Raw genomic sequence first — 15,654 nt, forward strand, 5'->3', positions numbered from 1 at the left:
AACAACAAGATTCTGACGAAATTCCTAATTCAAGGACTAGCTACATTTTAGTAACAAGGATCTCTCCTGCGCCTTGGACATGTTTTACCGCCTCGGGACAATCTAGCTCAGAACCTGGAGCTCCAGCTTACCTGGACTCTTCAGTATCCTAATTGCCATTTCTGACAGAAGATACTCAAGGCCATCAAGAAGATGCCGATTCCCTTCTCATGGATAGGCGGCGTTGATGCCTCGCCTGGTCGCGAGATGACCACTGGTGATCGAGAGTGGTGGGAGTCTCACGGCCCTTGGTTGGAGAAGAACAAGAAGGCCATGAAACTCAAGGACGCTGACTGGAAGTTGAGAGACGAGGTAATGGCCAAGGAGGTGCCTCGCAAAGAAGACGAGGGCTACGAAGTCTTCGACTTCATCTGCATGCGGAAGCCTCGGGGCCCGTGGGAGGATCCAGAGCCAGAACCACCAGCGGGCATGAACCCCGTTGGCAAGCTTGCTTCCCGCTTCCCTGATCACAAATGGGTTGTTTCCCTGCTCGGCCAGGATCGATCCCAATGGTGGATGCTCGAGGGCATGAAGCGTGATCCGGATGAGTTTGGCATGCACATCTACAAACACTATGGCAACTACGGGAAGTTTGAGGTCATGGAGAACATTGTACGTCGAGTCTCTCGCTGATCGCTGTTGATGATACTAACATCTTATAGTTCCTTCACTTCAGCACGGTGAATAAACCCTCGGTAACCTACCGCGAGCTCTGGCCTGAGGTGGTAGGTATTACACTGACTATTCGCAGTGATGTGTCCGACTTCGTCAGTAAGTAGACCACAGGGAACCGTGTCTTTTATCACCTACTAACCAATTCACAGGGAGCGATGACCCTGACAAATCTTGCATGGTGATCGAGCTGGTTGGCACCATCCTCATAACCGCCCTGAATTTCCTCAAGAGCACGACCTATTGAACGGCACTTCGCCAATCCCTAACATCGGCCTCATGGTTGCGATATTCGTCGAATGGGGCTGGCAGCTAGCCAACGACTTCAGCATATTCACGAAGAGCGCCTCCTGGATCCATGTCGTCGTTCCGATGGTGGAGGAAGCCGGGATCACAATGAATGGGCCAGACGATTTTGAAAAACTCCTTGAAAAAGTCAAGAGCAACGCCGGTGATCTGGGAAATGCCGAGGCGAAAATGTGGAAGACCCCGTGGAGTACCAAAGTAAGTTGCTTGTCTGCCCTTGTGTTGAACCTCTACTGACGTTGTAGGCCGCGTCGTTCAACCGTAAGCATGCTTCATCGAGCTCTCGCACCGCCAAGGCGCTCGGAGGGACACACTACGACATCACCTTGTTCAGTGCTGCAGAGCGGAAAAAGCACTCCCTCAGGTAACTGGTGTGCTGCACATGCAGGTGAAGGTACATGGCCGGGATTTGAGAGAGAATGGCACACATGTCTGTGTCTTGGGTGAATTGGAGTGCTTCTAGGACAAGCTACTAGGATACGCCGTGCAGCTTTGTTCCTGTATGGAAATGGATGGAACGGAGAGGATTGGAATTAGAGAACGGTCATTTCCTCGATGGAAAAACAGTCCTCCGACACTTGAAACTAGCGATCAGTCACCAGTGCTCGCGAATATAAGTTCGGCTCTGGTGATCCTCGGCCGGCCTAACTCGCCGTCGTCTGTCTTTTCGAGGTCGTGAGGCCGAAGAAGCTGCCCTGTGGGTCGTGGAACTCCCATACCAACTGTTGCGAAGTTTATGCCAAGGGAATTCGGAATCCAGCCCTGCAAAACACGCCGCTCGGTGGAATCATGACAGTCCAAATCCCAAAAGCTGTTCAGCGGTCTTGTAGTAGGAGCTTGAAGGCCTGGAGGTTGCGCACACAATTCCGGAGGGCTTTATGTCACACACTCGCACGGGCTCAGATGCCAACAAGCCATTGGATCTCCGTAATATGAAGGGTCCAGAGGCCAATCTTAAGACAGCTACGTGTTTTCCACTAATTCTGGCTTCGCGTCAATAGAGAAGCGTGTTCGCAGGGCCGCGTTTTTAGTGATCTATTCGGCTTATCTTTCTTGATATCTTTATTACGCAATTGACAGACTCGAGTCCAAATAAAGACGCGTCAATTAGAGCCGCATCACAAGCGCCAGCGTAGTTAGTCACCGTTCATTCTTCAGCCGGGGCAAGCCAGCCACACAAAGCGAGAGAGCTAAAACGGACCGAAAGGAATGGGAGGAAACACGAGACAAATCCACAGACAGTGCGGTATAAGGGGCTGGGTACGATCAATTCACCAGTTAGTACACAATATCAATCGCAGCAATAAGCACAACCGGGCCGCCTGCCTTCCTACCTGCCTAATGGAGCAATAATCCAGCACCCTCTCGGCGGCAGTGTTTCATTAACAAGTGTTTCTCCATCCCCGGAAGCCACGAAATCAGGTGGTAATTCTCGCCCCGTCCATTCGACAGCGCCTGGTCGGGCGTGCTCCATTTATGCGTAGAGGAATGATTTCCCCGGCGGCGAAGTGGAGCGAGTTTCGTAACTTTTACCACATCAGTCCCACCCGAGCCTGGAAAGACGCCGGCGGTCGTCTCCACCTCCGCCGCCGGCTCCGTCCCACTGTGACAATAGCGTCTCGAGGCCGGAATCTCCGTGAGGCCGCGAGGCTTAGCACGCGGGTTGTTGGCAGTTGGGCACGAGATAAGAATCGAGGTTGTAATAAATGTGACGGCTGTGCCGACGGAGCACGCACCACCTTCTTCCTCCATCTCTCGCGATTGTCGACACGCTGAGTTCCATGCTATGAGCGGGAGTGATGGGATACGGGTATCTTGCATACCGGAAGTCGCCTAATGATGTTCTCAATTGACCCATCTGTGAAATTAGAGCTCGACTCATGCTTGGACTAGAACGGACATCACGGAGCCGCAAAATGCACAGAACTGCTCCCCTTCCAACCTCTTCAACCCTCAACCTGCCATGACACAAACCAATGACACTCCCAAGACTCTATCACACTTCACCAGCACCGACCGCATTACGTACTGATTTCACAATAGCTTCGACAGCAGCCGCGGGGAGCATCGGCCGGCGGGATGCTCGACATCGTTGGATTCTTACGTATCATAGTACGGGGTTCTCCACCCCCGACTCTCCACCCCCGACGTGGGGCCTTCTCCAGGTCTCCAGCCCAGGCCAGACGAGCCGAGACAGTCGTATAAAGGCTCACGACGCGCCGGGCTTTTCCTAGCTCGGGTACAGAGTTCTACAGCTCTCATCGTCTCCCAACCTGTATCAGTTTGCATACGACTCGCTTCAACATGGGAATCACCGACTCCGATTCCGACTCCAAGCCAACGGGCACGCCAACTCCAGCACACGGGCTCGAGCTCGATGCTGATCGGATAGCACGAGTTGACGCGACTTACGACCGAGCCGTTGGCACCGTCACGGACTTTGAGAAACAAAAGACGGCCGAAGGAGAAGCACACTTCCGCCGACTCGGCTGGAAGCGCCTGACTGTCATCCTCGTCGTCGAAGCCATCGGCCTTGGCACCTTCAGCCTTCCTGCCGCCTTTGCGACCCTTGGCGTCGTTGCGGGCACCTTCTGCTGCATTGTCCTAGGACTGCTGGCCATCTACACCGGGTACATTGTTGGCAAGGTCTCGGTTGTTTATCCATCCATTCACCACTATGGCGACATCGGCGGCCTGCTCATGGGTCGGTTCGGAGAGGAGCTGTTCGGGTTCCTCTACGTCCTCCAGCTAATCCTCATGACATCGTCCTTTATGCTCACCGGAACAATCGCATTCAATGTTTTGAGCGACTATGGGGCCTGCGGCCTGGTCTTTAGCGTTGTCTCGGGCATTCTGCTGTTCGTCCTAGCCATTATGCCTTCATTCACCGAGGCTGCTATCCTTGGCTATCTTGACCTTGTCTCGGTCGTGTCAGCCATTGGAATTACCATCATCGCCAGCGGCATAGAGGCCGCAGATTCCCCAGGAGGTTTGGGCAATGTCAACTGGTCAGCATGGCCGGCCCCCGATGCCACCTTCAAGGACGGCATGGTGGCTATCTGCAACATGTTATTCGCCTACTGCTTTGCCATGTTTCTAACACCCTTCATGTCCGAGATGCATACCCCGACCGATTATATGAAGTCAGTCTGGACCCTGGGAATCATCGAAATTGTCGTGTACACAGCCACTGGTGTACTCATCTACGTCTTTGTCGGCGCCGACGTAGAGAGCCCGTCTCTACTGTCGCTCAGCAGCCTGCTATCGAAGATCGCGTTCGGCGTTGCACTGCCCATCATATTTATCAGCGGTGCCATCGGGAATACAGTCACTGCCCGATACGTTCATATTCGGCTCTACAAAGATTCTGTCACTCGCTTCATCAACACTCCCAAGGGTTGGATCACTTGGCTCGCCGTCCTAGCCGCCATCACTGTCGTCTCGTGGATTATTGGTGAAGGCATCCCCATTTTCAATGATCTTCTTTCGCTCAGCTCGGCCCTCTTTGTATCTGGATTTGTGTTGTACTTCCCAGCCATAATGTGGTATAAGCTTCTCTGCGAAGGTCATTGGTATGAGAGAAAGAATCTGTTTCATGCTTCTGCTTGCTTATTTGCTTTTCTTTTTGGCCTCCTTGTCCTCTTTGGAGGGACATACGCCAGTGTCAAGGACATTGTAAGTCTTCCGTCTTATCCGAACATCGTTGATACTCAACATTAACAAATCCTACAGCAACACCACTACGCAATCGGCTCTATCCGATCACCCTTCTCTTGCTAAGTGTAATTTTACGAGCGAATAGCCCCCTTTACAGGAAAAAGGCAGGCATATCATTTTTGTAGGCGTTTGTACGAAGGTGAAGAATGAAATAGTTATGGTTGTTAAGCCACAATTGAAGATACATTTACTCTAGACTTGATCATCCAATAAATCTACATCTTTTGGGCCCAAACAACCTTCTGGAGGTAATACGGGTGCATTTTACCCGCCCGAAGCTCGCGACGAAGCAGCGAGATGTAGACTTCAATCTCCTCCTTCGTCCACCCTTCCACCGTGTTGGCCATGAAGAGGACATAGCCTTCAATGTCCTGCTCAAGAGTTGCCTGAGCATACTTTCCAATCTCTTTGAGCTTTGGATCCTTTGGCCATGCACCAATCGGCACCTGTGCGCCAGGCTTGTTAGCTACCTCGTTGGCACACAAAAATACACGTCGAAAACTCACTTTAAAATCACGCTCCTTGATACCAACAAACCCAGCCTCCTCCATGGCCTTCTTCTGCACACCATCTTCTACAATGGTAAAGGACCGGCCGATTTTCTTGCCACCTTCCACAAAGAACTTTCCCCACTGGTGCATCGCGCTCTTCTCATGAATGGTCCCGTCGTCACAGTCCATCCTCGACAGCGCCTCGTTGCTTTCCAGGTATCCGCCTGGTTTTAGGCATCGGTACGCTTGTTTGAACAAACGTGGCCAGTCGACAATGCTACCGACTAGCCAGCGAATATGAATGTAGTCCAGGGAGTTTGGGGCAAATGTCCATTCCTGGGTGCAGTCATCGATTTGGCTGCAGAAGTATTAGTTTCTGAACAGAAAGCCACAATTAAGAGATATGAGAACTACTCACAATTCCAAGTTTGGTGGCAACCAACTGGGTTGGATAGGCGAAATATCGGTTCCAATGACTTGCGCCGAAGGGTACTGTTCGGCGAAGTCACTATACTAGTCGTTAGAAAGGTTCCGATGTCTTTCATTGCTCACTATTTGCAGTCTTACATTGCCCAAACCCCTATGAGAGTATTAGTATTGTTGGTTGGTTTCAGGTCCTAGCTTGTGCCTGTCAAATTGGATATTGCGCACCTGTTCCTGTTCCAATATCAACTGCTTTCTAAAATGACAGTTAGCAAATTCCAAATATGATTAGTTTTATCATATATTGAATCAATATAACCTTGATATCCTTAGGGATAGGTGCAAGATGGAGGGCGCCGTCCAGAACGAGTGTCAGGACATGGTGGCTGTGGAATTAGCGGCCTCCCTCGCCTGGAGAGCTTGGTAGCAGCTTACTTGACGTCCATGGACTCATTTTGGCGCTCATCATTTGTGCCCCTACAATTGCTTCAACAGGTGTAATTTATAGACCTGGGGATGTGTCACAAACCAGTACTGGGCGTTGCCAATATCCCTGTGATACGTGCGACCCTGGATTGTTCTGTATTCCAGAATACTCGATGTGATTGATGCTGTTGACGAGGCAGCATCGTCCCCAAGCGAAGACTCTGCATCATCTTCCGCCCCAAGTTCCTGTAATTGCTTGCGAGTGAGACGGGAATTCAGCGTAAATCGCGCGGATCAAATTGTACTGACTTCGGCCACCTGCGCCCAGTGCTGGGGAGGCAGAATACCAGGCTCGTTACCTTGACTTGAAAGCCCACCATCGGGCTGCTCAGAGGGAGGAGTGACACTGGGATTGACGCCAGACATTTTGAAAGCGTATGCTTTGTATGGGAAAGTTGAAGACGGAGCAAAGGAACATGCGATATTAAGGGACAGTGAGATGGTTTGAACAACCCCGATTTTTATGCAACTGTTAGCCGAGGTCGCTCCACAATACAGTTTTGCGATAATGCACTTGCAAGCGAGTTTCTGGATATGGTATGACCCCCGGCGAGTTGTTGACCCGGCATGTAGGGATGGATGCATGAGGTTCAAGCGATTGGCAATATAATCCCTGTACACTGGAACTTGGCGAGGGACTTGCTGCAATTGGGCCGGCTATTGCTTTGTAGACTAACCATTGAACGCAGCCGTAGCAAGTGGCTGAATTGTGCCCTTCACTAAGTTTACATATTGTGATTTCTACTCGAACGATTCTCTAAAAAATTGCAATCTTATGATCACTATACATTCGAGGCTAAGGAAAGGTAAGAATTCACAATCCTCACACCTCGCGAACCTTGTCCAGAAGCTCTTCAACGTCCTGCAAAAAGCTTTCCGGCTCTTCCAATACGGTAAAATACCCACCCTGTGAGGACAGGGCATGCTCTTTTCAGCAAAAGTCATGCAGAAACAGCCAGAAAAAGTCAGAAATTGCCTTGTCATGAGATTTCTATTCTACAAGATTCGGACATACTCTCTCTGCCCAGGCCTTGGGCATGATGAATAGTTTAGCGAGAAAAAGTGAGTATCAAAGAGGGGTTTTCTTGGAAACAGGCAGTCCGGGATCACCTCCGTTTGCCATGCTATCCAACTAATTGACAGAGAGGAACCCACAGTAAGAGTATCTACGCTAGCCGAGGAGCGCACACTTGTTACAGAATAGAGCTCTAGAGACCCCGTATCCCAATCTTCAAATAGAAAGGATCTCCGTCAATCCTATCCCTCAGTTCTCCCTTCATCAACCCTGCAACGTCCCATTCAGTCCAAACGAACCGTCCATGCAAAAACTTTGCCTCGGGGGAGGCAAGCCAGACTGAAAACTGACCAGGAAGATCCGCTAAGAAAGGCACTCAGTCAGCAATTTTCCACAAGGCGTAACAATCGCAACTCACGGCTATTCCATGTATAAGAATCCTCCGTATACCCGGCATCTTTAGCGTTCTGCGTGAACACACCGCCGGGGTTCATGTTGACAATTTGCATCTTCTCTGGCGGGACATCTTGGGCGATTAGCTGCATAGCAAGAGCAGCTGCGTTCTTGGTGAGTCCATATCCCGGAGTTTGTGCCGCTACTTTCCAGTCATGGATAGCATAGGAGGAAACATTGATAAGATGCTAATTCTTTACTTTCAGCACCACTACCACAAACACCATTATATGCTTGAAGTGTCACGTACCTTTGGTCCGGGGGCACCTTGTTTCTTTTGCTTGTAGAATTTCTCTGTCATCTGAAGTTGTGCGCGTAGGTTCATATCGTAGTCCTTCCATATCCCCTCAGTTCCGACGTCAAGGATAGGGTTTTGGTCTGATATCTTAACGGCGTTCAGTACCAGGACGTCAACCACGCTTCCCTCTTCCTCCAAGTTCTTCCAGAGTTTATCGACCTCCTCGGAGCTTGAAACATCGCAGGTCAATCCAACAACCTGGGCTTCATGATTCTCGGGTGCGAGTTTGGCCACGGCGTCTCCTACCAACCCTGGGCGTCGGCCGAGGATTATGACTTTGGCGGCTGAAGCTTGCAGAAATGCTTTGCTGATTGCAAAACCAATACCAGCATTCCCTCCTGTGACGAGAATTGTTTTCCCTGTTTGGCTCATCTCGGGTCTCAAGGGTGAGATGGTGGGATAGGGTTCCCGATGGAAAGGTGTTGTCAAACTCCAGGCAGGGTCCATGGTGTGCATAGACGAGAATTGGTTTGTAAGGTTGAAGATGGGATGAAAGAATATGAATGATAACTGCCGTCAAAACCGGATTCTGGACAGACTTATGTAGCCCGATTCCAGAGGCTGGGTTCGCTCAGATGCTATGCTCTGTTCTGATCCTTCCAATCCTTGCCCCGCCTGGTCATTCCGCAATCCCTGTTTCTCGAAATTTCCGCCTTGGCAGAGTGGTGCCGGCTTAACCCCCTTCGGTCTTCCATCTGCAGACCTATTTTCGGAATTCTGTAGTTCATTCGCTCAATGTACGGTCTGCGGAACGGCGAAAGTGTGATAGTACGGCATCAAGTCAGCATATGTGAAACCTGAAGATGAATAAGCCAAGCGAGGTGAGACAGGAATTGGAAAAGAACCCATAAAAGTCCGCATGGCTAACTTATTATGGAAGGCGTCTCCATATTTCTCCGTTGCGGAACTACCGCGACCTCACCGACTGGTTGAATCATGCCGCGTCCCCATCTTTCCCCGCCGCACTCTGAGCGTCGTACACGTCGACGTATTTGTTGCGGCAGTCATGACATGGCTTTTGTAATATGGATCGATAGTTAGGTGTGTTTATTTCCAAGCACAAGGTGGGGACACCATCGTCGTGAGTAACTAATTTCGGTATATAGCCAGGACGAGTCCACACAACTTCGGCGATTTTTCACATCACCAAACAAGCCATTACGCAGAGCGTTGGTGTAGAGTAGTATTTGGTTCTGAGGGTGGTTGTGTTCCGTCCGCTTTGGTGATACTTTTGCTTCTGAGATGGACAAGAGACACGGACACGAAGATTTTTGTATTAGCATCTGGAGTAGAAGGGTCAAGGAGTTTATTTGATCGCATTCTACAGTAGAGCATTATTTCTAGTTTGTTCCAAGTACCCTTTGTCCAAGTCTGGTCGGAGAAACATGAGGTTCATCACGTGACATATCACATTTTCTTCATTCCTGTCAACTAAGGAGCATTTATTAGATTGAATGACAATGCGAGAGGGCCATAGAATATCGCGCAATACATGGCTTTTTTTTGGTTGTCGATATGAATACCAAGTCCGATTTAAGATACAAAGATGAGCTTCTTGGTGGAAATGAAAATCTCACACGGAGCTGACAAATCCAACCAGCCTCACATTCAAACTCGTTCGTGCATTTCTTGCCTCATTAAAATCTTTCACGAATATCCACTGCCAGGATCTAAACCTCGCCACAAGACGATATGAGCCAGGCGTCACAAAATACGCAAACGGGTACACCCTACGCCTGGCGTAGAGCTTGTGTACCCTGTACGACCTCGAAGCGCCAGTGCACGAAGGAGGTTCCCGCTTGTCAGCGATGCAATGCTAAAGGGATATCATGCAAGTATATGCCGGCACGGCAGGCGGAAAATTCTTCGTCTAGAGAACTGGAGATTCACGCCCCATTGACGGAGGTACACCATACCGCTCCTTTAGAGGGGTGTGCCAATTTCGCTGATCTGGCAAACCCCTTTCCGTCAACAGTTTCGGGCCATATCTTAGAACCCCCTCCATCAGAGGCGACTGTGGGTTCTGGTTCTGCGGCAATGGAAAATTTTCCCAGCAGAGATGTGTGGTTCGAAATACCTGAATCGTTATTGGTAGACCACTCGATCCCTCCAGACCTACCAGACGCATCTACCGATTCTCACATTGATCCCTTTATCAAATGTGTACAAAATTGGCTCGTGAATTGGGTCACAGAAGGCCGGAGTCCGTTGCACCACCGTCAGCTATATCAACACGGAATGCCTCGACACGTGCAAGATGCATACACAACTATGGCGATGTACAGGATAAAGAATCCTGGTAACAAATATATCACGTTCCGAATCATCGAAGAACGTGTTACGCAACTGTTAGATGATCAAGCTTTGGAAAATTCAATCTATCCTTCGCAAGACATTTTCAGCCACCTAAGCAGAGTCCAAAGTCTTCTCACCTACCAGGTAATCAGACTCTTCGACGGGGATATTGGCATGAGAGCACGAGCCGACGCGCAACTCAGCACTCTGTCGCAATGGAGCCGTGAAATGCTGGCGGCCACCGAGGAATTCTTATCTCGGAACAAATGCCCAATTTCCCACGGGGTTCAGTTCGAAGCAGAAATTGCCAAAGTCCTATGGAGGTCCTGGATTATAGTTGAGAGTGTACGACGAACTTGGATTGTGTCCAATTATATTCATCAGACTTATCTATTCCTCAAACAAGGATGGTCTGAGTGCCCAGGCCGCATCATGTTCACGATGCGTAGTGGACTATGGGACGCACCGTCTGCATTTTCATGGCATAAAGCTTGTCTGGAAACCGACCCTCTTTTTGTACCTACCATCGGGATTCACAAGCTCTTTGAAGACACGCTTCCTGATGAGGTTGATGCCTTCAGCCGTGCGGTTTTGGCGCTCGAGGTTGGCATGGACAAGATGGAAATGTGGACGAGAGGCGAGTTGTATAGGTTCAGCAAATATCTTAGTAATTAGTCGACGACTGAAGGGATATACAGCGCGAAGAAACAGGTACTATCAAAATAGGATATAAGGAAGCTAAGACTCATCTGACTAAGGACTTGCACCCTCTTCAGTCGTCCTCAAACGTGAAATTTCCTTCTTCAGCATTTCATTCTCCTCCCTCAGTTCATCCATCTCGCACTTCAAATCTTCGGTTTGCTCCTGAGAACCAAGGCTGAGTTCCTCGACGATCTTCGTGACTCGCCAGAGACGCATGACGACGATCAAAGAGGCAATCTCCTCTATGATACCAACCAGGACAACGTCGATGATGAAACCCGCGACAACGATAAATGCGTCAAAGCGGTGGAACCAGGATTTAAAATAACTAAACACATTAGCACCGGTGGGTTGTTGATTGTGATGTGTAGAATGGCGTACCCCCAACCAAATGCCCAAACGGAAGCAATTAATTCAAGCATGAAGAGACACGAGAAGACCAAGCTCATGGAGCCCAGAACATCCAAAGCCAAGTCCCAATCGGCTCCGCTTTTTTCCTGCTCACATTTGAAGAGTTTGAGAATAAAATCTGTTTGAATCAGCTGTGTAGGGAAAACGTTAGCAGAACACAACTTACCAGCAATCATGCTCAGAACATCAAGAGACACCAGGGTAAGGACAGAGTAGTGGCCATATTTTGAGGAGAGAAATTCCGCAACCTTCTGCTTGGTATTCTGGAGAGTCCACTGCTCACGACTATGCGAGTGCGAATACCAATGCTGAAGATTTAAAGATGGGAACCTCAGCTTCGTGTGGTGCCCTAGCAGCGGTTGCTCCTCATCGCTGGCCGGTCCACGTTCCGCGCCGGTTGAGGGCATTCTATGTGTGGGTGCTAGATTATTTTTTGTGAATAGAGCAGATTTAAGTCATACAAGGATACGATCGGGAGGGAAGATGATTGAACAGTTGTTATCTCCAGGGTGAGTGAAGCCATGTGAAGTGGGGGTTTGGGCTTCCAGAGTCGGCTGACGTATGTGCTTATGTAACTATTCAGACTAATCGCTTGTATGCTAGTGTGCTCAGGCAACAGATCTAAAGGGGAGTAGCGCCTACTTGCCAATCCTAGGAATCACGGCCTGTTCAAAACATTAGAGAGCTGCTGGTATAGTATTGCAATATGTATCACAATATGTAGGAATATGATGGTGTAACTGGTCTTAGATACACAATTCGTATTTCGTCACGGGTTCCAAGTACTGCCCGCCAGTGCGGGACGGCTTTAATATCCCGTTAGATAATAATACATGGGCGACCCCTGTTTGGTGAAAAACACGATGTCCCACGGGGAAGCCGCCGCCTGGTGACGCAGCTTGAACAGAAATGTGGGTGCGGTAAAGACCAGCAACATGGCCGGTACCAGCCGATACTATTCGATGAATGAGATCTTTGTTTAACAAGCGGCTTGAAACAACAATCCCGGAACTGCTGGAGCTCGATTCCCGCGGAATGAACCAATCTCGGCGCCTCTGAATAGGAAATAAAGGAACTTGCCTCCTTCCGGATGGTATGTGGTGTATTGTTAGTCCATCAATGCCAGAAGTGAGGGCTTTTCTTGGCATCGTGACGTTTGCAACATCTCCGTCCTAACCCCGTGGACCGTCCCGCTGATAACAAACTGCCGCTTAAACTGCCGCTGCAACTACGTCATCGCTAGTGTCAAACAAGTCACCGCCGCTGTGCTCCGTGATCCACTTGTTCGCTACTCGGCACCTCCGGTTTTTCTAGAAGCTTGCCAAACTTACCAAGCAGTAAACAAGCAAATGCATCATCTGCTACATTTTAGGCCGTTCATTGTGCCTTTGGAACTACTGCAGTCTCATGGACCTATTTCGGCGGCATTCCTGGCATTGTCAGGAGGGACCTTCGGTAGGGCATGGGACCAAGGTCATGTGTTACAATGGGAGTAGAAAATACGGTTGCTACGAAGTACGATCTCCGGACATTGACTCACGGCGATGCTAATGACACGATGTAGTTTTGGCGGAGCTTACGGGAGGCTATCAATATCTCCTTACACCTAGTCTTTGGCGTCTTTTCTGTATTTGTGAATGATGCAGAGTTAAAACCGCGAGATGCTTTGCATAATGGTTGCTTAATCATTTTATGCAGGCCCACAGCAACCTCGTAAGGTGTGAGGAGAGACTCAACTGCACCAAATGAAACGATAATTACAGATGCTAGAAGGATTGTTGACGTATGTATTCCCATGATAATCACTCCGTATTCTGCTGAGAATTCGTCACATATCGTTTGTCTCGCCTTCTAGAATGACTCGGCCGTCCCCGTGGTGCCACAATTGCCCCGTTCTCCACCGTCCCTCTTCTCCACCAAAACCCAGATGAGAATTTGTTCCGTTGTTCTCCGTCACTTCCGAAGACCACAAAACTCTGGAGACCCCATGGTATTGCAGGGGTACGTCGGCGAGACGCCGAGGCGGCATTGCCAACGGTGCCGCATGACCAGTGGAGAAGAAGAATGCATAGCAACTCTCACGAAGTACAAATGCTGAATCTCAGCCGCCACAGTTGGAAAACCTCACACCTATCAAACTTGGTATCTCAAGCCTTCAATCAAATCAATTCGAGACTACTTAACATGGGATTCAACACCGTTTATTTCGACAAGTACAATCCAAGCTCCGAAAAGAGCACCAATGCCCGACAGGAGCTCGCCCACCTAGACTACTCTCCGCTCAAGCGGGTATCAGGGCGGTCATGGGCAATGGGAATATTGATTTCCATGGGTGGCATGGTGTAAGTTTCTGAAGCTATGCGGTGGTGTTGCGCAATTTAACTGACCTATATCAACCATTAGATTTGGATATGACACTGGTCAAATTTCCGGCTTTCTCGAGATGCCCGACTTCTTGGAGCGCTTCGGCCAACGCCATGGCAACGGCGATCTTTACTTCAGCAATACCCGGTCAGGCCTCATAGTCGCTCTTCTCTCTATCGGTACCCTCATCGGTGCCCTAACCGCCGCGCCAATTGCCGATCGTTTTGGACGAAGACCTTCCATTTCGTTTTGGTCTCTCATCACTTCCATTGGCTTCGTCATTCAGATAGCTGCAGACACTGCATGGTATCAAATCATGATAGGCCGATTTGTTTCTGGTCTGGGCATTGGGGCTTTGAGCCTCTTGGTCCCCATGTATCAAGCCGAGACGGCGCCGGCTTGGATCCGCGGCGCTCTGGTCTCCGCCTATCAACTCTTCATCACTTTCGGCATTTTCCTCGCTGCTTGCTTTAATTACGGCACTGTTACACACCAGAGGCACAGTTCCGCCTCTTGGCGTATCGTCATCGGGCTTGGTTGGCTGTGGACCTTCATTCTTGGTGTTGGTATTCTGTCATTCCCTGAGACGCCCCGACACGACTGGCGCACAGGAAACTCAACAAGAGCGAAAGAGACTCTTTGTAGAGTTTATGGAGCTCCTGAAAATCACTATGCCATCTACGTCCAAGTTGAAGAGATTGAGAGTAAGATGCGGGAGGATGGCCAAGTCAACGACAGCGGAATCCGCGAGTTTATCAACATGTTCAAAGCCCCCAGAATGACATACCGAATCGCTCTGGGCATGGTTTTACAGATGTTCCAGCAATTGACGGGTGCTAATTACTTTTTTTATTATGGCACAACGATCTTTCAATCTGTTGGCATCAACTCGTTTGTGACGCAAGTCATCCTCAATGCCATCAACTTCGGCACAACCTTTATCGGCCTATACATTGTCGAGCATTACGGCCGCCGCAAGTCACTTATGGGTGGATCTATTTGGATGTTCATCTGCTTTATGATCTTTGCATCTGTTGGTCATTTCAGCCTGGACCGTGAAAATCCAGAGAGCACCCAAGGTCCCGGGATTGCCCTCATTATATTTGCCGCCCTTTTCATCCTCGGTTTCGCAACAACATGGGGCCCGCAAGTATGGACGCTAATTTCAGAGCTGTATCCTTCACGCTACCGTGCCAAGGCCATGGCTCTTGCTACAGCCAGCAACTGGATTTGGAACTTCTGCATTGGTTTCTTCTCTCCATTCATTAGTCAAGCCATTGATTTCCGTTATGGCTACGTCTTTGCCGCCTGTAATATCATTGGAGGACTTATCGTCTACTTCTTTGTTATCGAAGGCCAGGGTCGCACGCTCGAGGACATTGACACTATGTATGTGGCTCATGTCAATCCGCTGAAGAGTGAGAAGTGGACACCGCCCTTGAATGAAGAGACGATGAAGATTCGTCGACAAGCTGGTGCCGAGACTGAGGCTGATTCAAGTGTTGATGGCGGCAATGTCGGCGATGCGACTCAAGCCTCCAATCCTGTTGAGGCAGTCAAGGACAATGGGGTGTTGCACAAAGAGAATGTCTGAAGCAAATGAAAGAGTTTGAAGTTGCAACTACAAGGGATTCAGAGGAAAGAAGAACAACTGTATTATATTGTATTTTATGTACATATATTATTGGAACAAAATGAATACTGGTTGACAAGTTGCCACCGCACTCTCTATTCATCTCCCAAGACTCATGTCCAACGTACTCTGCCTGCTGAGTTATATTATATAAAGAATCTTAGAGAAAAAGCTTCACATGTTCAACCAAGAGCGAATCATCGGCATTCTTTACAATGTACTCAACACTTGCTCGGCATTTCTCTTTGCCCTTATGCTAGTGCAACTGTTCACGGAAATAGCTAGTCTCAGCAGAAAGTCCTCCTTTTAGCTCGAGCTATCAAGTATCTCAGACTCTTATTGTCGCCGG

The 15,654-nt window shown here is 49.3% G+C and overlaps 7 protein-coding genes across 7 annotated transcripts; 4 read left to right on the forward strand and 3 right to left on the reverse strand.

Annotated features, from left to right (window-relative positions):
- Positions 1 to 192: 192 nt before the first annotated feature.
- BGZ61DRAFT_476765 (uncharacterized protein) lies at positions 193 to 1,385 on the forward strand (the record flags this gene model as incomplete). Its single annotated transcript, XM_046248831.1, has 4 exons — positions 193 to 651; positions 702 to 810; positions 944 to 1,215; positions 1,263 to 1,385. The coding sequence occupies 4 exons, from the start codon at positions 193 to 195 to the stop codon at positions 1,383 to 1,385; spliced, it is 963 nt and encodes a 320-aa protein (XP_046106378.1).
- Positions 1,386 to 3,321: 1,936 nt separating this feature from the next.
- On the forward strand, positions 3,322 to 4,797 carry BGZ61DRAFT_531318 (transmembrane amino acid transporter protein-domain-containing protein; the record flags this gene model as incomplete). The annotated part of the gene is made up of 2 exons (XM_046253688.1): positions 3,322 to 4,692; positions 4,750 to 4,797. 2 exons carry the CDS (start codon positions 3,322 to 3,324, stop codon positions 4,795 to 4,797), a joined length of 1,419 nt encoding a protein of 472 aa, XP_046106379.1.
- A 142-nt stretch (positions 4,798 to 4,939) lies between these two features.
- On the reverse strand, positions 4,940 to 6,533 carry BGZ61DRAFT_449416 (S-adenosyl-L-methionine-dependent methyltransferase). Its single transcript, XM_046245613.1, has 9 exons — positions 6,384 to 6,533; positions 6,178 to 6,320; positions 6,084 to 6,125; positions 5,968 to 6,034; positions 5,877 to 5,904; positions 5,793 to 5,805; positions 5,644 to 5,733; positions 5,241 to 5,583; positions 4,940 to 5,180 (listed from the first exon to the last, which is right to left on the reverse strand). The coding sequence occupies exons 1-9, from the start codon at positions 6,498 to 6,500 to the stop codon at positions 4,950 to 4,952; spliced, it is 1,074 nt and encodes a 357-aa protein (XP_046106380.1). The 5' UTR covers positions 6,501 to 6,533; the 3' UTR covers positions 4,940 to 4,949.
- Positions 6,534 to 7,342: 809 nt separating this feature from the next.
- On the reverse strand, positions 7,343 to 8,347 carry BGZ61DRAFT_531320 (putative short-chain dehydrogenase; the record flags this gene model as incomplete). The annotated part of the gene is made up of 3 exons (XM_046253689.1): positions 7,343 to 7,512; positions 7,568 to 7,790; positions 7,853 to 8,347. The coding sequence occupies 3 exons, from the start codon at positions 8,345 to 8,347 to the stop codon at positions 7,343 to 7,345; spliced, it is 888 nt and encodes a 295-aa protein (XP_046106381.1).
- A 1,038-nt stretch (positions 8,348 to 9,385) lies between these two features.
- On the forward strand, positions 9,386 to 11,226 carry BGZ61DRAFT_213786 (uncharacterized protein). Its single transcript, XM_046238040.1, has one exon. It carries the CDS (start codon positions 9,593 to 9,595, stop codon positions 10,868 to 10,870), a length of 1,278 nt encoding a protein of 425 aa, XP_046106382.1. The 5' UTR covers positions 9,386 to 9,592; the 3' UTR covers positions 10,871 to 11,226.
- BGZ61DRAFT_493100 (uncharacterized protein) lies at positions 10,949 to 11,715 on the reverse strand (the record flags this gene model as incomplete). The annotated part of the gene is made up of 3 exons (XM_046250605.1): positions 10,949 to 11,225; positions 11,279 to 11,426; positions 11,475 to 11,715. 3 exons carry the CDS (start codon positions 11,713 to 11,715, stop codon positions 10,949 to 10,951), a joined length of 666 nt encoding a protein of 221 aa, XP_046106383.1.
- A 1,777-nt stretch (positions 11,716 to 13,492) lies between these two features.
- Positions 13,493 to 15,266, forward strand: BGZ61DRAFT_476770 (general substrate transporter; the record flags this gene model as incomplete). The annotated part of the gene is made up of 2 exons (XM_046248832.1): positions 13,493 to 13,650; positions 13,712 to 15,266. The coding sequence occupies 2 exons, from the start codon at positions 13,493 to 13,495 to the stop codon at positions 15,264 to 15,266; spliced, it is 1,713 nt and encodes a 570-aa protein (XP_046106384.1).
- Positions 15,267 to 15,654: the final 388 nt, after the last annotated feature.

The sequence above is a fragment of the Ilyonectria robusta genome, assembly GCF_021365365.1.
Source record: "Ilyonectria robusta strain PMI_751 chromosome Unknown BGZ61scaffold_7, whole genome shotgun sequence".
NCBI classification, from domain to species: domain Eukaryota; kingdom Fungi; phylum Ascomycota; class Sordariomycetes; order Hypocreales; family Nectriaceae; genus Ilyonectria; species Ilyonectria robusta.